The sequence below is a fragment of the Clavelina lepadiformis genome, chromosome 1 (genome assembly GCF_947623445.1).
Source record: "Clavelina lepadiformis chromosome 1, kaClaLepa1.1, whole genome shotgun sequence".
Lineage (NCBI taxonomy): Eukaryota > Metazoa > Chordata > Ascidiacea > Aplousobranchia > Clavelinidae > Clavelina > Clavelina lepadiformis.
Genome location: NC_135240.1, coordinates 14559363 through 14582956, shown reverse-complemented (window position 1 = coordinate 14582956; position 23594 = coordinate 14559363). Strand labels below are relative to the sequence as shown.

Sequence of the window (23594 nt, the reverse complement as noted above, 5' to 3'; positions counted from 1 at the left end):
GCATTACGCTGACACCCACTTGCATACAGACTAGCAACTAGCAAGTCATAAGAAGGCTGCAAAACAAACTATGAGTGCTTTTTTCTGTTTTCAGATCAGGCGTCTTTCAAAGAGCTCGTGCCATAGCAGCCACAGCTTGGTCACGTGCGCCCAAAACAACTCTCAGCAATCGATCAGCTGGTTGTGGCGCAATGGTCTGAGGCGTGAGGTACTTCACGTGTGCAAGACCAAAAGATAGTCCAAGGACCAAGAAAATTATTCCATATGACTATACATCAACACCGGTCAACACCACGTGAGCCTTAGCTGACGACCACGCACGATTGGTCTATCCAGAGATAAATAAACTAGTTTATCATGTACCATGTAGGACTGTATATACACATAAACTATACAGAAACATAAATAAACCAGTTTATATACACTCACAAACTAACGAGGATGGTCTTTCCTCAATGTTTAATTCCAGCCGTAGCTTGCTGGAGCTCGGTACGGTGTAGTGCCAAATAGTCATAGGTGGGCAGTACTGCGGTACTGTAGTACCGAATTACTCCACCGCGGTATTGTTTCAGTACCGATACCGGTACTTTTAGAAAAAAGTACCAAAGCTCGGTACCGAATTACTTTTTTCAAGACATTTCTTTTGGTCCCTGTACTCGGTACTTTCCAAATGACAATTTTAACATTTTGACATGTATGTTTTCAAAAATGCATGTTAATTCATCTTTAATACTAATTTAGCATCTGTTGATCTTTTATAATCTATAAATGCCAAGTAAAATTGCAAGCGATTAACGTCACATATGTTTTGACCTGGAGTAACCTTCACTGGGGGCATAATTGCGGCAAACATTGCATTTGCAGCAGCATTTTTTACGCAATCAATCAATCAATCAATCAATCAATCAATCAATCAATCAATCAGTTCATTTTTCGTCAAAAGCGCCGTGGGGACAGAAAAATCAAACCAGTTGTTACTAACACACGCCAATGAACAGGAAAAAAATAACTACCGTATTTTCTTGAATAGAAACCGCCCTTGAATAGAAGCCGCCCTCGATTAGAAACCGCCCTCACATAGAAGCCGCAGAATACAATGCTGAAATCGCTTCGGTGTAATATAAAGGCTGTCATTGAAAGCTTGCACATGCGAAAAACAGCAGTTGTCACATTACAGTAGTGATCTGATAGTAATAGAATAACACCTTTCTATCAAAAGAGAGCGAAAAATTTTATTGTCACCTAATCAACACTACCGGTACTTCATGTAATAAAAATAGAAGCCGCCTTCGAATAGAAGCCGCCCTCGAATTGAGGCGGCACAAAACGTTCAAAAATAAAAAAAAATAGTAGCCGCGGTTTCTATTTAAGAAAATAAGGTAAGCCGAAAAGGCTTAAAACGTGCTCAAGAGAAATAACGTTAATATTTACTGGTAACTACTAACACGGCCACTAAACCTATAATTAGTTAAATCCATAAAATGAAAGTAGAAAAATCGAAAATTAAGCAGACGAGCAGGTGGTGTGTTCAAGCAACTGATGAATGAAAATTGTTTCAATGTTATACATTAGTGGATGGGAAAAGAAATCCACCGCAAACGAAATCCCATCTCGGGCAAGAGCCCGGTTTCTGTATTGGAAAAGTACCGGTACCGGTAGCGTACAAGTACTTGTTTTTGTACCGATAAAGTACCGAACTACTTTTATAAAATAGTACCGAATACCGGAACCGTCGGTATATTTTTTGCCAAGTACCGGTACCGTTACCGTTACCGACGGTACTTTCAAAATACCGACTGCCCACCTCTACAAATAGTGACCCCCATCCGTGAAGTAATGAATTTATTGTCTGATGAAAGATTTGACTCCGCAGAAATCGTGCCCCTATTCAGGGGCTGAATAGTATGATACCGTAGCCTTTGCGAATGCATGTATACTGGCAAACAAAATATCGTATACATCCAATACAGATCACAGATGTCGGCCTACTTCTGTCTGTAAGTACTGTAGGCTACTTGTGTATAGAGCGTATTGTGTAGCGAACGAATGAATTTATTACATTGTGCTAACTAAGCGGGGTGTCAATATTTGGCGGGGAGTAACTATTTGGCACGACACTGGAAGTTTATTTGTTAGATACAGAAGCTTTTCTCTTAAACTGGCATTTATGATATGTGTTTTGTTTGTTCCGGAAAAAAAATTAGCAGCTCAAAGTTGTTTATAATAAACTTACTGAATACGAAATTAAGTTCTTTTGTTGTGAGGTTGAACATCGTTTATTTATCAGCACGACCCAGTGGCTACTTGAAACGTGCCTGGACATTTAGCCTAGATGGAATAATATCTTTGCCAGAGGTACTTTGCCGGTACTTGGTTACTAGGTACCAATACTTTTTGTACAGCGGATTGCCGGATCTTGTTGCAAATGCAATTTTTGCCGATATTATGGCCTTTCGGGTCAAAAAATATGTGAATTCACTTTTACGACTTTATTAGAAATTTGTAGATTGAAAAAGAACAAAAAGCGCTAAAATTGGCATGAATTTATAGTTAAAATGAAGTTTTAAAAAACACAATTCCGAAACTTTGAATCACTTTAAAAATACCAAGTACCGGGACCGACAGAAATTTCTTGAAAAAAGTAATTCGCTACAGAGATTTGGTACTTTTTTCTAAAAGTACCCACGGTTCCGATATCGGCACTGAAGAAGTACCGCGGTACACTAATTCGGTACTACAATACCGCGGTACTGCCCACCTCTGCATCTGGCTGGTATACACGACGACGACGACGACGTGTACTTAATGAAAAGCAACTTAGATGAAATAATTTCCTTCGTGTCAACATTAGAGGTATGCTTCAATTGTTGCTTTGGTGGTTTTGAACTGTTTGGGAAATGTTCATCGTTAAAATTTCTTTTTTTTCTTTTATAATCTTCGTTGCGTGTGCGCAATATAGACTTTTGTTCGAGCATTTTTCGACTTTGGTCTCCGGCTTATACCTCTTCCGGCTATCTGTGTTTTGTTTTGAAGGTCAAATCATTGAGTAGGCTTTATTAGCTTTTGTTTGAAACCGTTGAACAGGGGAGTTTTTGCGCTGTTGTCCATTTGTTGAACAGTATGAGCAACTTCCACGTGTCCTGTGTGTTCTATTATCTCAAATCTCCGTTTGCCGACGTAGAAGTCTGAAAGACATATGTTTTTTTTCTTCATTTTATTTATTCGTCTACTACCTGGGATGCCATGTTTATCTTTCCTGAAATCACTGGTCTCGTGATGCCGAATGTCGCAAGGATTGAGATGGTCTTGAGTTTGATCGATTGGAACTCACTTTTATACCGTCTGCGTGTGCAGTCAGTTCATCTCATCCTGAACAAACTTTGAAGATTCTTGGCATATCTTATTTCCACTTGCTTGGATGCGCTCGTTATATTGACAACATTTCCTGGAATCTGGAGGATTCAATCTATAATTAATAGATAATTGAGTTTTAGTCTTTGAATGCCGTTAATTTCTTCCGTTAGTTCAGTGTACGCTACTTTTATGTGGTTGCAATAATTCTTTGAGGCATTGTACGTAAACTGTCTGCGATCCACGTAACTGTTGTTTTCCTGGAATTCAAACCGTTGTTTCTTTTTCATTGTTTCTAATCTGATATGGTAGGCTATTATTTGGCTGAAACTGTCTAAACGTCGGCTCCGCAATATACGCAATGCAATAACATGCGTTCGGTACCCTTATATGATGCTACCTTTATAAGCTTACTATAATGCCCTAGGACACGTCAATATCGACACTTGCTCCTGTTCAGTTTAACTGGTGAATAGTTCTGAATTCGGGATTTGTGACAATCGGAACTTGCACAAATGCTAGCTAGGTGGGATGTGAACTCGTAACATCGCCGGGTATCAGTAGAGCAAAAGACCAAATTTATCACAAATATGTTTTAGTGATGCATTTATCTGCTATACTAGAATGTTTGGAGAATGCAGGCTACCACAAACAAATTACGTCAATTACGCTGACGAATGAAAATATATGTAAGAATGTTTGTCATACTTAAAGCACTCCCTGAAAAGTTCAAATGCACCAATGAGGTAGGCTTATATGCACCCCATTAGGAATCGTGCTCGAAGATGGTTTACTCGCTACCGCAAGGCCACACACAGTCGACAATCCTGAAATTTGTTTGCATCATACTCATGCACATGTTAAAACGTGATTCATTCATACATATATCCTTTTTTGTTTATTTCTTATCGCAAACACCGCTAAGTCGGTTTTAATGAATCCCAATTTGTATATTACAAACATGGACAGAAAAAGTTTAAATTAAAACTATGTAAGTTCTCAGCGAAAAAAATGAAATCCCGGAAAACAAAAACCTTGTTAGAGTATGAAAACAATTGCGGCAAACTTCCAGACGCTACTACATAAATTGTGAGCTCAGTGTAACAATGGGGTGCTGTCACTAGCTTTAGGCTGGGATAGAGTTTGGGTGGTACTGAAATCAGATTCCTCGTGTTGTGCTTCATTTCTAACTTTTCTCCAATACACCAAGTAAAAAATGAGCACTGCAATCACCTACGAAACAATGTATGAAAACAGGCCAACATTATAGCAATAATTTTTACAGCATATCACAAAGTTTAATCTACAATCATTATAGATCTGCAGTATCCAGTAGCTTATACCGGTTATAACTTTATGCTGAATAGGCTACTAACGTGCAAAACTGTTTGTCCTAACTTAGTCTGCAGATTTAACAGAAAGTAGGCCTATAGTACGTACAATGGCAAATAGACATCCAGAAAAAACGGTTGTAACAATTGAAAAATCTTTAAAGTAATCCAACATTGCACCACCAGCAGCTGCTCCAACAAACTCGCTACAAATCAATTACAAAGAGTAAATGATCAAGAACAGCAAGTGTTAGGTGTAATGCAACGTATGATAAATTATAGATAATGTGTTACCCAAAAAATGTTGCTCCGTTGAAAAGGCCCCCAACCAAACCTGCAGTAGCCAAATCATTTTTCATTCCTCCTTTCCTAGAAAAAGATTAGTTTTACTAGCAGTGGACTAAGTGTTTTAACAATGAAATAGATTTTGATTTTACTGTAACCGTTAATAAAATGTTTTCCTACAATATTTACAAAGCTGATGAGCTGAGGTCATTAAATGTTGGAATCAAAGCAACACTCAAACCCAAACCAAGAAGAATCATAGATATGACTATTGTTGTCACAGATTTTTGAAAGGTCTTCAGAAACGAAAATATTATAGACGGACCAATTAACAAAAAACTGAAGCACACAACAAAACCTCCGGCAATCATGGACACTTTTTCAGCTACCTGCAAAAACATGGGTGAATTAGCAAAAATGTTGACATTCTAAGTACGAAAAAAAATCGAAATATACTGTAGAGATTCTGTATCATAAAAGATTGTAAAACTGCAACTCATGTTACGACAGAGATGAAAATCTTAACTTCGCAGAGATTGACTGCCTATATAGTAGCCTAATATGGTTAACCATGTATGTCAAAATTTGCTTTATTCAGTGTTTTCACAATTTACGAACGCATAAGTATACTATCTTGCCTGGCCAAAACGTTCGTAACAACGTGTTCTTAAATTTCATGCATGTTATTTGATCGTGATAACACATGGCTCTATTGGCCGGATGGGTCATTAATATACGCAATTGTAAACTGTGAACGCGTTCATCTTGTTTGGCCAACACAGCTAACTTTTTTGCACGATAATTCAGCGTTCAAGCACTTTGTGACGGCGTATATAATTTACCTAAGCGTTATTATGAACCTTTCGGCCAGGTAAAATATTAAACCTACGCGTTGGTAAATTGCGATTGCGAACCTTTTGGGCAGGCAAAATATTGTAGTTACGCTTTCTTAAATTGTGACCGCGTAAGCAATTTGTGAACGCTTTCCCAATTTACGAACGCGTTGAAAGAAGCGAATTCTGACATATATGACCAGGTTGCCATCGGTCTGGACTCGAAAATAAGGACGAACAGGAAGCAAAAGAAGAATACTACCTTAAGCAGTGCACTACAGGAGAAGGCAATTAATGTTCCAAAAATGAAAAAAGAGAAATTATTTGCATGTTTTCAAATTTTTGTATCTCTTTGGTACAAAATGGTATGCTAAAGGTGTCAAAATGTCCAAAATACGACCCTCTGTCCTAAAAATAAGAAAATAAGGACGCAAGTGAAAATAAGGACATTTCTTAGGAAAAAGGACAAAAATATTTTTAGACACGGACCTTCAAAATAAGGACGGTATGGCCACCTTGGTTACCAAATTGGTAATTGGTAATACCAATCACCAACAGAAGCCTGTTAGTTACTAAACAGCAAACAGTAAGAGGGTGCTATATGAGCATGTAACATAGAATGACACACTAGACAAATCTTAGAAAATAAGGACGTTATGGCAACCCTGCATATGGCTAACCATAACCTAATACGTTTACAGACCATATCAGATCCTACAGGAAAAAGTTTATTTTCTGAAAAGACACTGTGCATAATTTTACCGCTACTCTTATATGCAGCACAGCAATCGAAACTACTTGCTGCAACCTTATTTGAAATAAATGAAAAATAAACTGAATACTGTAAATGTAAACAAAACTATCTAAACGTATAAAAACTTATATTAATAATTTTATCGTACTCTTGTTTTAGCATATATTCCAACAAAAGGTGCAACGATAGTGTACGACGCGGCCATAATAAGAAACATTGTTCCCACAACGACAGGACTTGCATTAAGGCTTTTCATATGCAAGGACAAGATAGGCATGTTAAAATCCATTGCTGCCCACATCGCACTCATGAACAAAGCGTTTGCTGCCACGCTTGGAATTCTTAAAATATTGCTTGGTTAGTGAATGATTAATAGGGTTAAAGGAACGCAAACAACTGTCATACTAGGTAACTGTCAAAAGGCAAGACAAAATTTATTTCACACATTGGATAGAACACTATAATTTTCAAACTACTACAGATTCGTAAGTACATTATACTTACATTTATCTACATTTCTATCCATGATATTGCTTTACAGGAAATATATATACCTAATCAACTTTAGAAAATTCCCATTGTTTTCAACTGTGCGACTTCTTCTAGGCACAACTATGGAATTTATGACGAATCCGATGCACATGATTATACCGACTACAATGAACGGCAACTGAAATCCACCTGTCTTAATTCAAAGACTAAATCATTTTCAACCAACTTTTTAAAAATTTCCATTCTTGAATGGAATTAATTACATATCGCAAATACAGTAATATTCAACCTGGTAGAGCCAACCGCCAAGTAACGGACCACAAATCATTCCGAGGCCAGTAAAAACTTCTGATAGGCCCATTGCAAATGTCATATTTTCTGTCCACTCTTGAGCAATGACCACAGCAGAGCCAGTAAAATATGCCGCACATCCAAAAGCTTGGCACCCGCGGCAAATAAAAGAGGCGGCGACGTACCAAGAAGTTGATTGAATTCTAAAGAGTTGACTGAAAACAAAGTCAATTTTTTATTAGGTACCTCGTAGTCTCACTGCAAGAGAAATGAAATAATCTGAACTAGTTTTTAAACCTGAAGATAAACGAACAAAATGCTGAAAAAATCATTCCAACAAGAAGCATGGTTTTTGATCCGATTCGAGGCAATATGTATCCAAAAAGTGGACAACAAATAGCATTGATAACAGCATAGCTACCAAATATTAGTCCAACTTCCCAGTCGCTTGCTCCATGAAGTTTGGCCTGCGTGTAAATGCCAATCCTTTATTTAGGCTTTGCAATATCTACAAACTTATTTCACAAGGCACGTCAAACAACACCTGGTGTAAGCAAAACAATATACCTCAAATGTAACTTAGCCTATTTTTAGGTTTTTAGCTGATATCCTACCTCTTCCGCAAAGAAGGATGATAAAACAGAAAAACTGGCATTGGACGAAAAATTAACGTAACAAACTCCCAACAATGCGTTCCATTGTCGTCTTGAGAATCGGCGTAAGGATTTGTTGATGCGTACCAAAGAAGATGGCCGATCATTGTAGCTTTCATTGGCCGTCTCCTCATGGGGCAGTTCTGGGGCGCTGTACGCTACAATATTCGGAGTGCTTGTGTGTTGAACAGAAGCAGCCGCTGATGCTGTACCCTCATAAACTTTGAGCTTTGATACGATTTCGTGTTGATTTTCCATCCTTTCAAAAGAACTTACAAAGCTTTGCGTTGGAGTAAACACTCGATTACTTGTTTGCGGTTCCATACAATTAGCAAAGGAATCAGAAATACTGTTGTATGCCGAATGTTGGTGTTTTGCTGAAATTTCATCTTGAGAAGCAGAGTTGTTTTCATCTACCTTTGGTTTTACAATCTACAAACAACAGATTAAGAAACTTGTGAAATTTATGAAGAAATGGGCTATTTTACAGTAATTGCAACCAGTATTGTCTACTCCAATATTGTATTCAAACATTTATTAATTATACAGAACTAAGACAGCCTATATATTTACATGGCGGAGTGCCCTGGGGCCCAGCATTGGTGGGGGCCTTTCATTAATAAAATTATAATTTAATCGCATATGTACCAAGTTTAGCTTTATGAAATCCAACACCTTTTCGTAAGTCTACTTAGACTAGCCAGCTGCTGTTATTGTTCAATCGGTAAAGAATTTTGCAACTAGTCCATACTAAAAATAACAGCGTCAGCGTAAAAATATTGAAAGTACTGATAACCATTAACTGTTATATTGCGTTAGCAAGTAAAACTGTGTATAGTTAACTTGCAGTGGTGTTTTTTGGGTTGCGTTCAGGGAAGCCCAAATGCTTTACTACACCGCCCAAATAGTGCGTAGCGCAAAATTTATGTTTTTCTCCTTAAAAACCGCTTTACAACACATTAAACAAAATGTATTTTTATATGAATGTAGACAATACAGCAGCCACATTATAGTTCTCTCTTTTCAGACGCCGTTTACAACTTGTAAGGTTGTATACATCGATTTTGAAACGCCGTAAACATACCTACTAATCTTATATGATTAATTTGTGTAGGTTGGTTTGTGAGAAGGTATGGCCCAATGCCTCTCCCTAAATACGCTACATCGTCCATCTCACCGAATATTGTCAAACTTGTTAGAGAAAAACAGTGCCAAACTTCACATTGAAGTGTCGACGTGTAGTAAAAACTTTGTTGAATTTACTATATCTTGGTATGTTTATTGTTCTTATAATTGTAAAAGAGGATAATACGTAATTCTAAGATTAGAATTTGATTTGAGTTTTTAATTAGAAATTAGCAGTAAACACTGAAGTGGCCCGCGCAATCATTCGTAAATCTCATGTGGCCCTTTGGCCAAAAAGGTTGGACACCCCTGCCATAGGGGGTCTGTCACATCTGTCAATCTAGACATTGGTACCTTCACGTCAGGATATATATGTAGACAATCGTTTGCATGACTTCTCAGCGGTGGAAAGGTCGGCTCCTCTTGCGATTCTTGATCCAGTCTGTGACTGTTGGGTGGAAAAGGTACGACACGAGGAAATGTTTCCTGGACAATAACAACAATCTTTAAATCTAGGTTTAAAAGTATTAAATCATTTCAAATAGCACTGTTAGGTTTTGAAATACATGGTAGACTAATTCCTTAGGTAAAATGGCAGAAGATAATATTCATAAAAATTTGTTTTAACAGTGGCTGATAGCATATGATAATATATTACAGTATTCAATTGGCCTTTTTTACTTTCAACTTCAAGTGAAGGATAGATTTCTGGTAAGATAGGGTATGTACTAAAACCGTCAAACGTTTTGTCATTAACATGTCTTGCCTGTAAGTTTATAAGTTCCTATTTAATTACTGTACATATAGTTGTTTACATATTGCACGGATTTTGCATAAAACCTAAACTAATTGGTTGTTTTGTCCGAAAGCTAGTATAGTTGGTGTGTGGACAGTAGACACGCTTGCTTTGCTTTCTGTTTTGCCGCATATAGTTATAGTACTTATTGTAGTTTGTTGGCTTGGAGTGAAAGCTTTTGTGACAGACTTATATTACCAATGACCTAACACTTGTTTTATTCAGGTTTGCGTAGCTCATTTTAACACGGTTCAATTGCCTTTGTCTGATTTGTGCGTGTGTTGTATCACACGCATATTGAAATATGTATCACTTTGCACATTTTTCTTAATTATCAATCGTTCTTACGCCTAAGCTGTACCCTATAAAAACCTTGTTTATGTTAATCATGTCAAGAAGGGGTGGTCGATTTCTGTTCAAAATAAAAGGATTTAACCAAAAATCTTGTCTCCATGAGCTATGTTTGATGCTGCTGTTCACAGTTAAAGGATCGACCTGGCAGGAATGGACGCGATAAACCGGTTACACTTTTGATGTAAAATGCAAGATTAGTGATCTGCACTCAAACCATTCGGTATCAATTAACACCTGACAGTTTGGGGCTCGTCAGGGAAATTTTTCTATTGCACAATATTCTATTGATTGGTGCAGTGATTGCACGAAAGAATGGCCAATAACGGTCAACACGCGGGAAAAGCAATGGATTGCCAAACTTTAAGTCTGACAAGTAGTGTACGTAAAAATTTATGGTGCTGGTTCTATACCTCTTTACCTCACGAAGTCACTTCATGGCGAAATAAGCGTTTCTGAAAACGACGAAAACAGTGTCTTTACTCTATTGCAAAGTCTTGTCAATCAAATCGTGTGACAGCTTGACGCAATTTTTAATAAGCAAATAACTAAAACTAGTGCAACCTAGATGGTAGTAGAGTGCATCTTTTTATATAAATATGTTAATATCTGACAAAATGCATAGCCGATTTTTATCTGAGTCGTTTAATAGACCGGAAAATTTTATATATTAATTTTATATAAAGTATATTATATCATGTTTCTCATCCAGTTTCTCGGTAAAACACCAACCTTTACGCGCATAATGATTAACAATTCCGAGTATTTCTACTTTCTGATGTCTATAGAATTACGTCGTTTCGGCTATAAAACTATAACATAAAATACTCTTAGATTACACAAGTCGAGAAAAAATCAAATATATTGTAACGTATTTTTGAGTCTATAAGTTACCGGTATTACAAATAACTGTCCATGGAACAAGCGTAACGTTGAAATTCTCCTACAGCTAATTTACCGTTAACGGCAATCAGTCGAAACTTGTATTTATTCACTGGAAAACGACAGCACAGCACAACCTTCTCGATCGGGCACCAAACTTGGACTAAAAAACTTAAGCACAATCGCGTCATTTCTGTACAGCGAGTCAATGGGCGCGCCGTTTCATGCCTTGGGGAGGACAGGTGAACAGTGAAGTGCTTTAAAAAGTGTACAAGCAAACGTCACGATAAATGGCCTAAAATGTGAAATACACCAAAATCATTTAAAAATCACAAAATTTATGCGACATGACATATATCTATATGTGTATCAGTGACGCGGTGTTACATATGCGTTTTAATCTTGCGTAGGAAATAATGTTACCGGATACAAACGCTTCACGTAACTTAAAGGGGGCAGAGGCGGAGACAATAAAATGACACAGCCCTACAACTCGCTCATTTTTCTACTATTCCAAGAAAACTCGGCAATGGTAAGGTCTGGTTCAGTCACTCGCATTATCTGGAGCTCTATTGTTCGCTATTTACAACCATTATATACAGAGATAACGATTATCATGCATATTACAAGCGAGAAGGCTGTCTATCTTCCCAGTCCACCAATAGATTGCCAACTGGGTCCACTTACACCCAGCAGTGTTTGCATCACTAGTTGTGAAAGGCAAACTCTTTTCATCTCCATGCTTGCTACCCTTCGACGTTGTTGCTTGAATCAGCAGCGCTCTCCGCCGCCAGCCGACAACTTCCTGGTGCAATGATGTCTTACGCCGGATCTCTACGGAATACGCGGGCACAGCATTGTCTGTGGTAAAAACGTGAGATTGCATTTCTGTGCTGGGTGTCTTTACCTCATAATAGACCTCGGATGTATATAAATGTCGTAACCGAGTTTGCGACGTTCCCCTTGATTGTTTGCGTGCCGGCTGCGAGGGGATCTATATGTCAAATTGTAAGTACAGTACGCAATGGTTTCTGAGTTAACTTCTGGTTGCTGTGAGGTAAGCGGAGATGTCAAAGACGGGGTTCGTGAGAAAGAACGAAAAGAAAGATTGATGATTTCGCCTGTCATCAGTATGAGAAACAGCAAACAGTTTATGAACAACATAAGCAAACGACGGTGGTGTCAAATCTTCTGGTCGTTGTTCTCGGCCCGGAAGCTATATTCTTTGGTAGACTTTTTGTAACCGTAGACTGATTAGCTTCCACTGCTCTTGTAATTTCAATTTCCACTGCTCTGATAGTTTCATCCTAATCTAAGTCAAAGATAGCAGTGTTCGCACCTGCCAGACGAGATCGTAATCAAAACTGCCAATAAGCAGACGCTTTTTAAGAGTTACATGTACGTCAATGTTGCCGCTTTATACATGTTGCGGAGACAATAAAATAACACCCAGGTTGAAGAAACGTTTACTTTTCCATGCAAATCTAATTTATATCCTAAGTGCACTCGGTTACACTAGCGACTCATCCTATGTTTTATCCCATCCCTTAGCGTGGGGTTTACTTTCTCATTGCCAATCCTGTATGGGCCTATATATAGGCCTATGCAACAGCAAAAATGTCATTTTCCCATATTTATTGATACAAATAAAGCATGAAAGGTTTATGTCTGTTAAGATATATATTTTGTATGTTATACTGAACATACCTGGTTTGTCATAGTAAGCAGTTATCTTCTGAAATCCACAATTTACGTACGTAGGCCAATATATTGTATTTTTGTTAAACCTAAAGCGGGTTTCTCATACTTATCTGAAACGAAAAGTACAAATTTCATAAATCTTCCTTTTATGGTAAAGGAGAGTGAATAAATCGTTTGCCTACACTCTAACACTACTGCACCTTAACTTTCAAACAAAATTTCCAATTTAAGGAAATCCTTGACCACCATCGAAAACACTAACAAAGAAATAAAGCCAGAGAAAATTTAAAACATATACTAAACAATAAGTTTACCAATTTTTACCGTAATGATTAACAACTTTGATTTTATTTTATTGCATTTGGTCTTATTCTATATAGCTGAGTTTATTGCAACATTGATTTTCCGTTTTGGTGCTCTCAGCCCAACTACTGCTAGCGCTATAGCTGTTTGCATCTGACTTTAAGCTCCGTGTTCATGAAACGTGCTTTGCCCAAGTTGCCCTAAGCACTTGTTCTGCCACGCAATTTTAAGGTACACAAATCTCGGGTGCAAAAATCACAGCTTTACACAAAATCCATTCTTGTCATTATTTTCGACCTTGTGGCGTGAAGTTGCTGTTCGTTGTTACACGTTGTTAGGTATTTAGATTATTTACCGTTTTAAGACTTTTTTTACGTAGGCCTATTAACAAATACCTTCCTCGAACCCACATTTGTCAATATTATGTATTATAGGGTTAGACAAATTATGCTGATATAACGTAATCGTTATACTGTAATTAGAATAAATTTTGGTTGGTCTGTAGTACAAATCGAGCCTTCAATATAGTTATATCAGATCAAAGTAAATGACAATAAGCTGTCGAAATCTTCCGGCTTCTGTATATCACTGTTATAAGTAGGGCCCGCAAAAGTCAATAAAGTCAAAAATTTTTAAGGACCTCGTCTGACCACGAATCAAAGAATAAAGTTGTTTTCAGCACCTAGGGGATTGTTTCTAAGAAGTTTATAGGTCAAAATAAAGTCAAAATTTACAATAAAGTCAAAATTTTCAATAAAGTCAAAATTTGTCAAAATATGGCTTTTTACAAAGTTTTTGTGTTTCTTGAGAGTAATTCTTGTAAAAATTCTCGTGGAAGCATTGTAAATCAGGAACTGCGACACAATTAAACCATATTAACCCATAAAAGCAGGAAATAAGTCACAATGCCCACTTGGATCAGCAGTAACTTTTATCGCAAATTGTCCATTCATTGTTACGTATTTAAATACTGTAATTCTTATAAAACACTTCCTCTTCATAAACGTGGTATTTTCGAAGATCAACAGTTTGGATTTTAGGAATAGCCTACTGACATTCTGTAATACAAAAATGCCTAAGCAAGCTAAATCGTCTTCAGCAAAAGTTAGACAGATTTGTCGAGATTTTTCTGATGAATTTAATGCAACTCCCGGGGGTGATTTAAGGTGCAATTTTTGCGAGGTTATAGTGAAGTGCGATAAAAAGTATTTTGTCGAAAGCCACAGGAAAAGTAAACGCCATCAAGCTGGATTGGAGCAACAACAAGCATTCCCTGTTTAATTTGCTGTTTATTAGAATTTACCATGCGGAGAAAATCGAGGCAAAGTGCCCTTTTCACAAGGACAAAATAACACAAGCTACCTAAATCTATCGCCAAAAAACACGACACACTTTTTATAATCCATAAAACACCTTAACTTTTCTACAAAATATTACGTTTGGGTCTGAAATCGACAAAATATTATGTTTGGGTAACTGGAGGAAGAACTGTGGCCTCTACAAATAAGCAATTTCGTTAGGTCAAAATAAAGTCAAAATTTGATAAAAATAAAGTCAAAAAAATTTTTTTTTAGGTCAAATTAAAAATGGCCCTAGTTATAAGCATTGATTTTGAAAAATGTAGTTATAACAGTCCAAAAGAGTATTTTTACAAAATTACGTTTACTGTATGAAATGATATTAGTTCGGCCCTTGATTTTTCGGTTAGACAAAGTTAAAAGACTAATGATTTGTGTAGGCTAATGGTTGCGTTGTCCCTTTAATTTTAAAATATGCTGCAACCATCCTGCGTGGTTATCACGTCATACATTAATCGGGTAAAGCTAACACGCAACCATCCCGTGTCGAGCATAACATTTCGGGTCTGAATAACGAAACCGTCAACATAAGCTTGCTGGGTCAGAGTTCGTATAGTCATACAGTATTGTACTAAAATGCGTTAAGCGCTTACTTTCGCCTTTAACAAACGGTAGATTTTCAGAAAACGTTTTGCTAGCTTATAATGTCACTATATCATGTTCTTTTGGAATAAGAATAACTACTATAAGCTGGCAAAAAAGAAATTTTGTAGCCTATACATGGCAGATTTTGCTGACCATTGAAGCAAGGGTTATTCGGCGAATGTTCATACTTTAAAGTCAAACTTTATATAGCGCAGAAAGTTTGCTTGGAGACGTTTCGGGTTAAGTTGAACTCGCTTGCCATATCAGAACAATTAAAATAACGAAAGTTTGAAACTTGTGCAAAATAGAAAAGTTTTTACTCTGCAGATTTCATATCATTGTGTTGCTGCACTATGGTCGATTACGTGCGCCATGTGGTGTATTTTGTCACAATAAACAGAACAAAGAAGATTTTTGGTTTGTATGTGTGAGTTCATTAATGCATATCTCATACTTTTGCAAAGAACTCTTATAGCACTCCGTACATGACGATTGGTATGTTTCAATGCAAATAATTACTTTGCAAAAGCAAAAGCGTTTGCAATTATATGCAGTAGAACCCTTTGAGGCTCTGTTCGTTTAAAGAATAGTTTTACAACTATCTTTATTTTGCGTGAATTGCTACCAGAATAGAATCGATAAAGCGACAGGTATGCAGGTTTTTGAATAGCATGATTGTTCTAATTGTCAATTGAAATGCTTTCAACAACTCAGATTTTAACAAGCAAAAACTAAGAACAGGTCAAATTGTTTGAAATAAGCTTGGTCTGCGTCATTTCCGCAAAGACACACGCATAAACCTTTACTTCCGCTAAAAGTATGTAAAAGGTGAGAGAGAATGCGATGACGCAACCTTACTTCTGTGACTAAACGAGGTCAGTGCTGAGCTACGTTCTTTAGTAACAGAATTGCTTTTCTCTGTTCTTGGAAGTCTGGGATTTGAGGCGTAGTAATTCTTTCTAGAACTTCAGACAAAGCGTGATCCGTTAACTTATCTATGCGTTACTTCTAACAGGAAAAGCAAAGAATAAATTTACTACTTCTATGTCTTAAATCATCATCATTCGAAAAGACAGGGCACTTTAAAGTTTATGAAGTAGATAATCATAGAGTGATAATAAAAGAATAAAAATATTAATCATAGAGTCATAATCAAAGTGCCATTTCGGGATAGTTTTAATAGTTCATTATATATACAGAACGAAAGAAATGTTTTATACGTACGTGTATTTATACGTCGTCGTGTCAAGCCTACAGTTCGAAACATAGACTGGAACAAATACAAAACAATGTTTGTTGTACACCAGAAGGACACTGGTTGACAATTTAAAAGATTTTAGTTATACTTGATTTCGCTGATGAATATTTTAAAATCTTACTCAAATTATACGGTACTGTAACCAAGGCTGTAATTTTCGAGAAAGATTAAACAGTTGCTCAACAGTATAAAAATTCTTTCTTACTCTTATGATGCATGTTTTTCATTTAGATCTACAAAAAAGTGTTAAGTAAGGGTCTTTATTTACTTGTGTTCAAAATGTCGAAAGCATTATGTCGATACAACAAGATACTTCTCGAAATTTCGATTATGCTGACATGCAGCTTGGTTTATGCCAACGATGGTCTCATCTTGCCTTGTCCGAAGCTGAAAATCCTTCCTCCAAAAACATTATCTCGTGACAAGTTTGATGTCTATGACCGCGACGAGCCGGACGTAATATCCAAAAAGTGGGAAATTAGAGTTGTGAGCGAAACTTATCTAACTATTTCTATTGATTTCGACGAAACAAATCTCAAAGGAAAAGACTGCAAATTAGGGTAAAACCACATAAGTAAAATTAAGCTCGTTCGATTTTGGACTTTGGAAACAATTTATTTATGTGTTTATTTTGTGTTTTATATTCAGCGGTCCAAGTGTACAGATCAGAACTTATCAAAAAGGTTCAGTGGAGACATATTCTTTCTGCGTTAATAGAAAAATACATTACAATCAGCTTGTGTCACAAGAATTAGTTGAGGTATTCTACTGCAACAGAAACGGAAGTTTGAAATTTTCCGTCGTTCCCGGTAATCTTTGCACCAACAACAGCAAGTGTATAATAGCAAAAGAATAGTGCCTAAAATGTGTTTTTATTAAAAAGGACTTTCTGGGTACGTGCATGCGCAAAGGAGTAATTCAGGCCGTTACAGATCAACTAAAAAACCTCAATGGTTGGCTATATACGGATATATAGATCGTGTTGATCTCATACTAAAAGACATTACAATACGATCCGGAACTGGAGGAGGATGTAAAAAGGGATTTATATCTCTTAAAGGTTTCAATGATAGGTTTTTACCTCAGCTTGATTTTGTTGTGTAGCTTTACTTACAATCTAATTTAGTCTTGTAAAACCTCCCAAAAATATATGGTATACAACAAGATGTTCTGATTTGGATTATTTATATCGCCAATTTTTTTTTTATCTAATTCAGCAGGATTGTAGTATGAAATTCCATGATCATTTACCTATTTCAAGTTAATTTGCATAAATATCATACAAATATTTAATTCAAGTAAAATCTAACTACACGCATACGCGATCTTAAGTCATGATGCAATGTATTGACTGAACAAAACATTAGTCAAAAGTTATGAAAACACATCCGCTAAAATGGATTACGACAAACAGGAAATTAGCTACAACACGTCACAGGCATCACCGGAAGAGTATCAATTATGACGAGCTTCTTTCATGCTTTGTGACACTTAACACCTCTCTAAATATCAAAATGTTGCTAATGTTACTGTTCTCTTGCTAATCATAGTTGTTCTGTTTTATTATTTAAGACATTAATTGCATTAACTTCATTCGCTACATCATCAGTTACAATAAAGTTACATTTTGGTACATACATAGTAACTACAGCACAATGATTACAATATGTTTAAATCTATTTTTGGTATTTAGAAGCCTAATATATACATTACTTACATCAGCTACGTTAGTTAGATTTTACCGACGGTAACCATGGTTGCTGGTGCCCTAGTTACTTATCAGTATCGCTAAATACCTTTAATTAACAATTAGATGAATAAGTAACTATATAGCATGTAACCCACTTAAACTGCAAACAATTAACTGAATATAAAGACCCCATGACAGATAACCGAATTGAAGTTTTGAGTAAGTAAATGAATAAGTAACCATCAGGGAACCGGTTACCAGCTTCACGCTGGTCTAGATTTTGTCAGCACAAATTTTTTGGCTACGGTATAATCTACTTCTAAATACTTCAAGAAAAGTTCTAAAAAATTTAAATGTGTCCTTGTGAAAAGATACCCACAAAATGACATGAACAATCGGGCTTATAACAACTCGTTGCCGTCAAATAAAGCTATTATTTTACCTCATAAATAACTTATTTCTGATCCACCTTAGTATTGGTTTAATATTATTAATAACAACATAAAATGTAAGGTTTTATTTCCCAAACAGATTGCGATGCAGAAAGGACTCTACTTCCGAGTGGAAAAGATTTGATTTGTCCCAACAACAAAATACGTGACCTCTACCATGTATCTGGCTCTTGTATTAACGTCACATTTAGATATGCGTCCTTTATCGCAACGTATAAAGCTTTGTCATTAGCTGACTCGTCAACGTCAGTAAGATCAACGATAGAAAGCACAACACCAGAAAATACTACGCTGCCACAGAATCAAGGTTAGGATTCCAGTTACGAAAAACAAACCCAGTTTCTCAAATTAAGGCACTTAGCATAGGGAGGAGAGAATGCATATATTCATAAGGTTTTGTCTTGCAGGATATACGGAAAATAAAAGCATTTATACGACAATTGGTTTGGGATGTGCCGGGCTAATTATAATGCTAATTGTAATTTTCACAATTGTAAAGCTGAGAAGACGAAAAGCTGAAAGACAAAGGAGGACGTCCACTAACGCTGAGATGGTAGGCCTATATGTGCATTTCTCCTTATCATAAGTAGTAGAATATTAAGTTACTACACCATAATTTAAACCAATAATACAAAAAATATTGTCAAAATATTGTTTTAAAGAAAAAGTATTGTTTTCAAAAAAAATATCAGTCAAAATTTTGTTTGTTTGAAGTACGGGTATATTATGCTTGGACCAGCAGTTGCCGTTATTTTATCAATTGATAACTTTTTATACGATAAGCGACATTTAGTAATTTAAAATTTTGTCACCAAATAACAATGCTAGGTATCTACAAAAATTGCAAGCAGGAAAGGCACGAAGTCCGGTCACCGCACATTGGCGATCAGTAATCAAATGTACGACAAGGTGATCAAAGGGGAAAATAAAGATCAGCAAAGCCCGATGTTAGAAGAAAATAATACCGTCAGAGAAAGAAACTGCCCAAGGTCACGTCTTACTTCTCCAGAGGTACAATTTATTATTAGAAAACTTTCTGCAATTGAAACAATAAACATATATACAGTGAGACCTCGTTAATCCGGACCACTTCGTTTCGTCAAAAAATGTCGGTTTAGCGGGGTATCCGGATTATCGGAAAGTAAAAAATCAATCAATCTTGCAAATGCAGTACCGTGTTAAAAATGCAGTATGCACCTTACTCCAATTCTAAGTACCGAGTTTCTGGCTGGACAGCAACTAAAATAAAATTATATTTTTTGTATGATCCGACCCAGTGTCGAACCCCAGAACCACCGTATTAAAGACGAATGCTCTAAGCCAGAAGTGACGAACATGCGGCCGCAAATCGGTTTGACAACCGCTCTTGCATGGCGAAGCATTCCGGCGGGACCGGCAGTCTTGAACTTTCTTTGACCTGTTTCAAATCTTTGCGCAATGCGATATCAAAAGCTGATAGCACGATTGAGTTGCAGCAGTATGTCTTCAATAGACTGCCGCTCTCAACCGATGTATTGTACGTATTTTTTTGCGACCGCGGAAGCGTTGTTTGTTACTGTTGATGAACAACACAACGTTATTATGAACAACGAACAACGTTGATGAACAACGCAGACCGCAACGTTATTATGCGTAGATAATCGGCTATTGTTTCGTCAACTAACTACATACTGTATTAGGACAATCGTGAATCATTTTCGCTTAACTGTTAATAATCCGGTTTATCGGATTTTATTGCTATTGATTTAGCACATTTGTTCCAAAACTTTTGTGTCGGAGTCGGACAGCGGGGTTTCCGGATTAAAGGGGTAAAATGCATAGGAAGAAATCCGTTCCCGGCAGTTTTGTGTCGGATAGCGGGGATTCCGGTTCATCGGGGTCCGGATTAACGAGGTCTCACTGTACATGAAAAATGTCTGCTAGACTAATTATATATAGACTGTAGGATAACATAAAAAAGGTATGCTTAACATTAACGTTTTGTTTTCGAACCTGAAAAAATCAATGCTTGGAAGACTTATAAAGATTTTTTGGCCTCAACGTAACGAAATCATATTACTTTTTATGTTGTTAGCTCAACACTTTAATTTTTTTATAAAAAATTAAAAATTTTTGTTCAAATTATTATTTTGACTATTCCTTATGAAATTCAGTGAAACCAACTTTAATTTAAGCCATTTTTTAAATCAATTGATTGATCAATAAGAAGGTTTTCTGCCGGTTTTTACATTACTAAATATTTTTCCGATAGCGATAGGTAAAAAAATATAGGAGCTTGGGACAAAAGTAAACCCTTTTTAAGTTACAGTACCTGTATAGTAAAATTAAATCAATAGGCCTAATATAGTTACCCTCGCAGGTTGTCGTTGTATTAGCAATTTACACCATCTTGTTTTATTTAATGCAGTGTAAAGTGATACGTAACTGTGCCTCTGTTAAACCCTGTTGGTGTCTGAATTTCATTACGAACATTATTTATTTCACCAAAGAATCTCACACGAGAGTTTTAAATTTTTACAGGATGAGAGAAAGCAACAGCGCCTAAGCCAGCTTGCAGGAAACTACATCGGATTTGTTCCCACTCACATAGGAAAAAAAGACAATAAGGAAGGAAGGAGATATCCCAAGCAGCAAATTGACATGCACCATGATAGACCACCGATCCCTCCTCCCCCATTTGTCAAATCGTCTGGCCATACAACAGAAAATAAGTATGAATCCATAGATCGACATTTAACAGCAGAGGACTTGATTTCGCCAGCATATGAAACGATTAATCAAAAGCAGACTGACACTCCAGAAGCTCTAAAACCTCAGAATAAGCCCATGGAAGTAGCTGTTTATGTATCAAGCGACGATTTACAGCAAGATCGATTTGAAAATAATCCTCCAACTTTCACTGCAAGTAGTAACCATATGGATCAACCTATGCCTAGCGAAAAGTATCATAAGGAACCCAATATGGAACCTCGCACAGATAGGGATGGGTATCTGGCGCTTACTTCGTGCAATAATCTTCATAGACCGGAAACTCCCAACAAAGGATACGTAGCGGTGAATTCTGCTTCAAAGGAAGATATAAAAAGGCATTTCCAGAAGATAATGCCTGGAGTAAAAAATACCATATCAATGCCCAATTTAGCAAATAAGGGCAAAATTCCTGAAAAACGTTTCCCTTGCAACCTAGAGCAAAATCGTACGTATGCAAACGCAAACCTTAAGATGAAAAACGACGCGATGAAAGGAGTGAACAATGTATCTTCAAACGGCGGATTAAGCTCTAAATACAAACACCCAAGACCTTCTGCGCCAGACATATTTATACCGTGCGCCTACTCTTCGGGTGAAGATATTTCACTCATGAGAAAACGCCTTGAAGAAATAGCAGCAAAGGCGCTACAAGGTAACGAAGAAGAAATATCTGAAAGTGGACATTCAAGCCCCTGTACAAATTATCCAAATGAACAATACATGTATGACTCCCCTAGACCTTCCTTTGACAGCTCTCGAGATAGCTTTCTAGAGAGAGGATTTTACGACACACCCAGGCCTTCTCTACCAGCTATTTTTCCTGTAGATTCAGACCATATTGTTGAACGTCCACTCTTTCTCCATGATAAATAGTGTTTGTTATAAGTCATGTAATAAGATGCCGGTAAAATTCCTATTTTACGAGAATAACTTTAAAACTTCTCGAAATTGTTTAGTGACGGGCATCAAATGGTAGTAAATAATTGTTTGCCAATTCAGATCTAGTGGCATTCTATAGAGTAGGCCTATCTACTAGTGCATAGAAAATTAGCATGATAGTTTTTTCTAAATATGTACAATGACGTTGTCTTTACCCAACGCCAAAATCGGTAATTTATTAAAGGTCCAGGCTATATATATGTAAATGGCTAACCTGTTACGTTTGGAAGTTTTGTAATCCCTGTCTCTTCCAATTTCCGTAATGTAGTTTGTCACTTGATTAAAATGGGCTAATTTTATACAGTTTTAAAAATAACGGTTAAAAGCAAATCATCGCTTCGTAAAACAGTACAATGTAGAATTTAGTAAAGCTATATTGAAATCTTTCGAATTAGGCCTACATTCAGGCTTGCTCTCATTCCCGCACTTGTGAAAAAAGGCCGCCCTCTGACGCAAAGTGCCACACATGAGCCTGTATTACAGTATATAGCAAAAAACTTCTTCTTATCTTTGTGTTGCAGTATGATCTCTCTGTGATTTTCAATAAACGTATTGTAAAACTTTGTGTATTTTTAGTGCCAAATGCACATGTCATTAATATTGTTGTCACGTTGTTCAGGCGAATTTGTAAAGATGCTGAAAAGTTTTGTCTACCACTCTACCACATTGGGCGAAAAAGTTAAAAGGAGAATTTAATAATAATTACCAAGCCCTACCATAGATACGACTTCTGTTGATATGCTAATTTCAGAGTTATAACTTAGTATAAGTTTATACTACATGACTGCATGGGTTTTTGTAAGCATATATGAGGTTTGGAGGTAGAGGGTGGGTTATGCTTAGCAGACTGAGATTTTGAGACTCAAACTATGCTTAACCTAACATGCTCAAATTATGATACGTATAAAGAAAGTACGGATGTGTAAAAATAAATAACACAATGCAGTAATACTAAAGTAATTAAATATGTGAACATATTTGGCAGACAGGTAGGCCTATATGCATTTGCCTAAACCGACATATCTTTTAATTACAATGCGACAATAAACATAGCTGGCTATATGCTTAAATTTTTACAAAAAATTAGGCTGGATATGCTAATAAAAATTATGCTTATAAAAAAACATGTACGTTACCAGGCCTGCTTAAATATCATTATGCACATGAGAAGCCGCCGTTTACACATTAATTGAAAGGCCAGTATGCTTAAACAGGTTAATCCTGAAGCAAAAAAGATTTAGTCCTGTATTAGTATTTCCCTGAGGAACGTGCTAGTAGATAAAAGAGTTGGATACAACATCGTCTACGGTTTGTTCCTCCTCCCCCAAATTCACAAGCTGCAGGGTTTTTCTATAGTAAAACCCATTTGTAGACTACAGTTAAGCGGAAACGCCAAACGCGTTTCAAAATGAA

At 36.6% G+C, this 23594-nt stretch overlaps 2 protein-coding genes across 3 annotated transcripts; one reads left to right on the top strand and one right to left on the bottom strand.

Moving 5' to 3' along the window:
* Positions 1–4016: 4016 nt before the first annotated feature.
* LOC143473183 (MFS-type transporter SLC18B1-like) lies at positions 4017–12957 on the bottom strand. Of its 2 annotated transcripts, none has more exons than XM_076970060.1 (11): positions 12852–12957; positions 9470–9601; positions 7952–8407; positions 7635–7804; positions 7336–7552; positions 7109–7239; positions 6703–6895; positions 5157–5356; positions 4977–5051; positions 4792–4888; positions 4017–4584 (listed from the first exon to the last, which is right to left on the bottom strand). In XM_076970060.1, the coding sequence occupies exons 1-11, from the start codon at positions 12861–12863 to the stop codon at positions 4447–4449; spliced, it is 1821 nt and encodes a 606-aa protein (XP_076826175.1). In that variant the 5' UTR covers positions 12864–12957; the 3' UTR covers positions 4017–4446. The 2 variants fall into 2 exon arrangements, with proteins under 2 accessions (XP_076826175.1, XP_076826174.1); XM_076970059.1 differs by having other exon boundaries at positions 4019–4584; positions 7952–8422.
* Positions 12958–16584: 3627 nt separating this feature from the next.
* On the top strand, positions 16585–22863 carry LOC143466114 (uncharacterized). The gene is made up of 7 exons (XM_076964734.1): positions 16585–16909; positions 16998–17158; positions 17233–17409; positions 18571–18798; positions 18899–19044; positions 19320–19502; positions 21012–22863. The coding sequence occupies exons 1-7, from the start codon at positions 16629–16631 to the stop codon at positions 22113–22115; spliced, it is 2280 nt and encodes a 759-aa protein (XP_076820849.1). The 5' UTR covers positions 16585–16628; the 3' UTR covers positions 22116–22863.
* Positions 22864–23594: the final 731 nt, after the last annotated feature.

What these genes read in the sequence shown, in the direction of transcription:
- LOC143466114 (XM_076964734.1), top strand. Translation starts at nt 16,629, where the DNA reads ATGTCGAAAGCATTATGTCGATACAACAAGATACTTCTCGAAATTTCG. An exon ending in TACGCTGCCACAGAATCAAG is followed by an intron (nt 18,799 to 18,898) that starts GTTAGGATTCCA and finishes TTTGTCTTGCAG; the next exon opens with GATATACGGAAAATAAAAGC. An exon ending in CACGTCTTACTTCTCCAGAG is followed by an intron (nt 19,503 to 21,011) that starts GTACAATTTATT and finishes AAATTTTTACAG; the next exon opens with GATGAGAGAAAGCAACAGCG.
- LOC143473183 (XM_076970059.1), bottom strand. An exon ending in TTGGCGGTTGGCTCTACCAG is followed by an intron (nt 7,240 to 7,335) that starts GTTGAATATTAC and finishes CTTTGAATTAAG; the next exon opens with ACAGGTGGATTTCAGTTGCC. An exon ending in AATTTTCTAAAGTTGATTAG is followed by an intron (nt 6,896 to 7,108) that starts GTATATATATTT and finishes CAATATTTTAAG; the next exon opens with AATTCCAAGCGTGGCAGCAA.